Genomic DNA, 4,916 nt, shown 5'->3' with positions numbered 1-4,916 from the left:
AGTAGTTTTCAATGAAATAAATATACATTTCTTCTATTCTTTAGTCTTCGGATAGTTACTATGTTGGGTCTGTTTATACTATATTAATTTTAATAGCATCTATTATTTCATAACGGGGATCAGTTTCCAACACTGAATGCTTTCATTCACAATATCATTGTAGGAATTAGCAGCTAACTTCACTATATTTACATTAATTGAAACAAAGCAGCTGACTTGTCCACTATCAGTTTTCGAGTTTATTTTGCTTATTTACTATCAGACAGAGCATGGTTATGAACAGAAATAAAATTGATATGCGGCAACAGGTCTGCAGATAAAAAGTATATTTTGATAAGCATATTTGGTACAGTAATTGATAGCAGTTGCAATACGAAGCACCATCGGTCAGTCTCACTTCGATTGAGGCAAAAGATAAACAACAAATATTTATGTATGTAAATACCGCAAACTCATCATAAAAAAACACTACTTCGTAATGAGTAAATTATAAAAACAAAAACTTCAACAGTAAACAATTATAAGTGAGTATAAGTAGTCGACAAATGTATGCATCGTGTCGGTGACCGCATCAGTTTTGATGACCAATAAAAAAGAGGGTTTAATTAATAATATGCAATACATGAGCACTTCACATTTACAAAAGTAGCGAACAAACTTCCAACGTCACACCATCAACTATCGACGCGAGGAAGCGGCAACACCTTTGTGAGATTGTGAGGCAATTCAACTTTGTAAAGCATTGAGTAGAAACACGAAAGTACAATAAAAATGTATGTATACATATATATTTAAGGGGTAATACTGCTTCTTATCAGCTGCACAAAGAAAATTAACACGAACTTATTATTTTACTTGTCCCCTTTATTTCTAGTACCTTTCCACCAAAAAGCGATCAGGTGCGTCATTTGTATATACAAATTCGTTTCACCTACATATAGTGCATGTATTGGTATTGTGAATGAAGCTTTCTGGCCAGACGATCGCTTTGCCATTAGTTACTATCGGGCCTTCAACCGGTTCACCAGCGTACAATATTCAAGTGTACTGGCCGCAATTGTTTTTATTGTTGTGTATACACCTCATCAACATTGAGTGATAAACTACAGAAGTACAAATTCCAAATAAACTAACAATCCCAACGAGAGATAGCAAGTGTAGAACTTAAGATGAAACCATTCCAGTTTGGAGAATGCACAAGGACATTAACAGGTGGCGTGAATCGTGCATTTGGCAATAAAGAACCTTGGCAAGTAGCAGCTATTACGGCGACAACAGTGCTGGGAACTGTGTGGCTATGGGCATTCATCAATCAGGATGAAAGTAAGTAAAGATAATGAAATAATCATTACTACATTTACTTACATATTTGATATTTTTCATGCTTTTTTCAACAATGAAAACTAAAACACTTGCGTTGACGAGAAAATTAAAGACGCTCTAGTGATAAATTAAAATGCAATCAATTAGCAACAATTTGTCATGCAATCGCTGAAGCGGCACTCGCCGATTGCCGTTGCTCCCATTTATTTCCGTTCCCAACATACCGACTTCTTCATCCCTACTATCTTTGTATATCATTCATGTACATATGTATGTAATGGTGTAATAATGGCGTTGAGCAATAATCTTCTCTTATAAGGCATTGTTCATCTGCTGATAGCCCTTTAGCATATCATCATGCGCTTGCTCTTTGTATTCAAATATTTAATAATTTTATTTTTCGTTATTTTAATCAGAAATCGGCTGTTTTTTTGTTAACATTTATTATTTTATTATTATCAGCGATAAGCCATAAGCTTATGAACCCGCGCGAAACCGGTTATCAATGAAATTTCTTGTACGAAATCGCATGCATACACCGTCGAACAGCACTGATAAGAACCAATATGTTGAAAAGAGCTGAGTGCGCTTTGTGATTTGCTAATTTTGCAGCATTCGTCGAAGCTAGATTTCTTAACCGATTTTTAGTATCACTTAGTAACAGATAGTTCTATGAAGACCAGCGATTACAGCTTTAACTCCTCTGTAATAATGTAATAATAAAATGTAACGGAAATAGGGGCTGAATAGCGCAGATTTATATGCGCCAATGGACTGTCACTTCATCAGCATTTTCCCAAAAAGTATATAGAATATTTTATGGGGTTCCAGGTAGGCACCTTGTATGAGTATATCGGCTTATGTTGTTGCAATAACAACAACAAATCTCATTGTTTGGCTGACTGCAATTATTTTGAGTCCATTGACTTACACACGCAACCGGAGCCTAAATTCCGTGTAATGCTACTTCCATTCAAAACATACAAATAGTTAAAAGTTAGTAAAATATTTTTAAAAATTGGCTGGAAGTGTGGCTAATTTTGTACCTTTCAAAAGTTCAATGAACAAAGTTCGAAAATTACAAATATTTTATTGATGCGCCTTAAAAAAAATAAAAAATAAATAATTGGCGCGTACACTTCTGTTGGGTTTTTGGCCAAGCTCCTCCTCTTATTTGTGGCGTGCGTCTTAATGTTGTTCCACAAATGGAGGGACATACAATTTTAAGCCGACTGCGAATGGCAAATTTTTTTTACGAGTAGTTTTTCCATGGCAAAAATACACTCGGAGATTTGCCATTGCCTGCCGAGGGGCGGCCGCTATTAAAAAAAAAACCTCTCATATTATTTTGCTGTTTCATGCAGGGAGATTCGAATCTATGCACTCCCGAATGGTAGTCACGCACCAACCCATTCGGCTACGGCGGCCGCCAAAAATCGAATTGAATCGCATTTAGTAGAGGAATTTAAGCGGTATCGTTAGATTTTCTTATCAGCATAATTAATTTTATGATTTCATACTTTTATTTTCGCATCACAAAACTTCAATATCAAAAATTCTTATTCAATTGCTGCCCCTTCTCTTCGTTCAGGTATTCTGGTACGCGGCAAACGTCAATTCTTCCGCCTTGCCAAGAAGCTGCCCGTCGTGCGACGTAAAATCGATACAGAAGTCTCCAAAGCCAAAGAGGATTTTGAGGGTGATATCCGTAAAAGCTGTACTGATCTCAATTGGTCTCTTGAGCTGCCCGCCCAAGGACTGAGTCGTGAAGAAATCTTACAGCTGGTCGACAAGCATTTGAGTATTGGCCATTATAACTGGCGTGAGGGCCGCGTTTCGGGTGCAGTATACGGTTTCAAGGAGGATTTGGTCGATCTGATTGCAGAAGTATATGGCAAGACATCCTACACGAATCCACTCCATGCCGACGTCTTTCCGGGTGTGTGCAAAATGGAAGCGGAAGTGGTGCGCATGGCGTGCACGCTCTTCCATGGCGATGCGAACAGTTGCGGCACGGTGAGACGATGATGAAAATAGACGCTGCGTTTTGAAAATTGAATGAATATTTTGATTTGCAAATTTCCACTTCGTTCCAGATGACCACTGGCGGCACGGAATCCATATTGATGGCATGTAAAGCGTATCGTGATTATGCGCGCGAAACACGTAATGTGCAGCGCCCAAATATGATTGTGCCAAAAACCGTGCATGCGGCATTCGACAAGGCGGCGCAGTACTTCAACATTCACATCAAATATGTAGATGTGGACCCGAAAACGTTTGAGGTAGATGTGAAGGCAGTGAAGCGTGCCATCAACTCCAATACGATACTGGTATGTTGAGTCATTTTTTTTCTATAATATTAGTTATTAGAAAAATGTTTCATGCTCACTTATTGCAGCTCGTCGGCTCTGCGCCAAATTTCCCGTATGGCACCATGGATGATGTCGAAGCCATTGCGGCTTTGGGTGTTAAATACAACATACCTGTGCATGTGGATGCTTGCCTGGGCAGCTTTGTCATTGCTCTAGCAAGGGAGGCTGGCTATAAGATACGGCCATTCGACTTCGCCGTCAATGGTGTCACTAGTATTTCAGCTGACACGCATAAGGTTGTCGGAAAATTATCTACGCTTGCTTTTTCACCAATTAAAATTTGCATCTATTTTTTGCTTTTTAGTATGGCTTTGCGCCCAAAGGTTCCTCAATTATACTGTACTCCGCACAAAAGTACCTAAACCATCAATTCACTGTAACCACCGATTGGCCAGGTGGCGTCTATGGCTCACCCACTGTGAATGGCTCGCGTGCGGGTGGCATTATTGCTGCTTGCTGGGCAACTATGATGAGTTTCGGTCATGAAGGCTATCTGGAAGCCACCAAGCGCATTGTGGACACTGCGCGCTACATCGAGGCTGGGTAAAATGTTTTATAAACAAGAAAATTAGTTTATTGCATGTAAATGAATTTTCAATTTTCAGCATACGCAAAGTGGACGGCGTATTTGTTTTTGGAAAGCCAGCAACATCGGTGGTCGCCATTGGTTCGAATGTATTCGACATTTTCCGTCTATCGGATGCGCTAGGCAAATTGGGCTGGAATTTGAATGCTTTGCAATTTCCCTCAGGGTAGGTTAGCGTACATTTAACTAAGTATTTGGTTTTGCATTATCACCAACTTTACACATTTAGCATTCACATTTGCATTACCGATATGCACACCAAGTCTGGCTTGGCCGATAAGTTCCTTGCTGACTTGAAATCTTCCGTTGCTGAAATTATGAAGGACCCCGGCCAACCAGTCGAGGGCAAAATGGCTATTTACGGCAAGGCTCAAGGTATACCAGATCGCACAGTGGTGGGCGATGTGACGCGCGCTTTCCTCAACAGCATGTACTACACGCCCATCAATAAATGAGCAACTGGGCGGAAAGTGCACTTTGAGAGGGAAGGAAATTGTCAGCTGTGGGAGTGGCAAATGGTTTAGAAGCAACTAAAGCACTTGCAATTTTTGAAGTATTTTTTATAATAAATAAATACTTTTCAGTAGTCGACTGAATGCGGCTCAAAAAATTCGCTTTTTGTTAGTTTTTAT

At 39.4% G+C, this 4,916-nt stretch overlaps 1 protein-coding gene across 1 annotated transcript; it reads left to right on the top strand.

The window, feature by feature from the left end:
- Nucleotides 1–210: 210 nt before the first annotated feature.
- On the top strand, nt 211–4,916 carry LOC128867432 (sphingosine-1-phosphate lyase). The gene is made up of 8 exons (XM_054108630.1): nt 211–773; nt 875–1,323; nt 2,915–3,339; nt 3,420–3,656; nt 3,725–3,934; nt 4,003–4,241; nt 4,304–4,450; nt 4,514–4,916. The coding sequence occupies exons 2-8, from the start codon at nt 1,170–1,172 to the stop codon at nt 4,737–4,739; spliced, it is 1,638 nt and encodes a 545-aa protein (XP_053964605.1). The 5' UTR covers nt 211–773; nt 875–1,169; the 3' UTR covers nt 4,740–4,916.

This window comes from Anastrepha ludens, chromosome 6 (genome assembly GCF_028408465.1).
Source record: "Anastrepha ludens isolate Willacy chromosome 6, idAnaLude1.1, whole genome shotgun sequence".
NCBI lineage: Eukaryota > Metazoa > Arthropoda > Insecta > Diptera > Tephritidae > Anastrepha > Anastrepha ludens.
The sequence above is the reverse complement of the archived record's forward strand: the minus strand, read 5'-3'. Positions and strand labels throughout refer to the sequence as shown.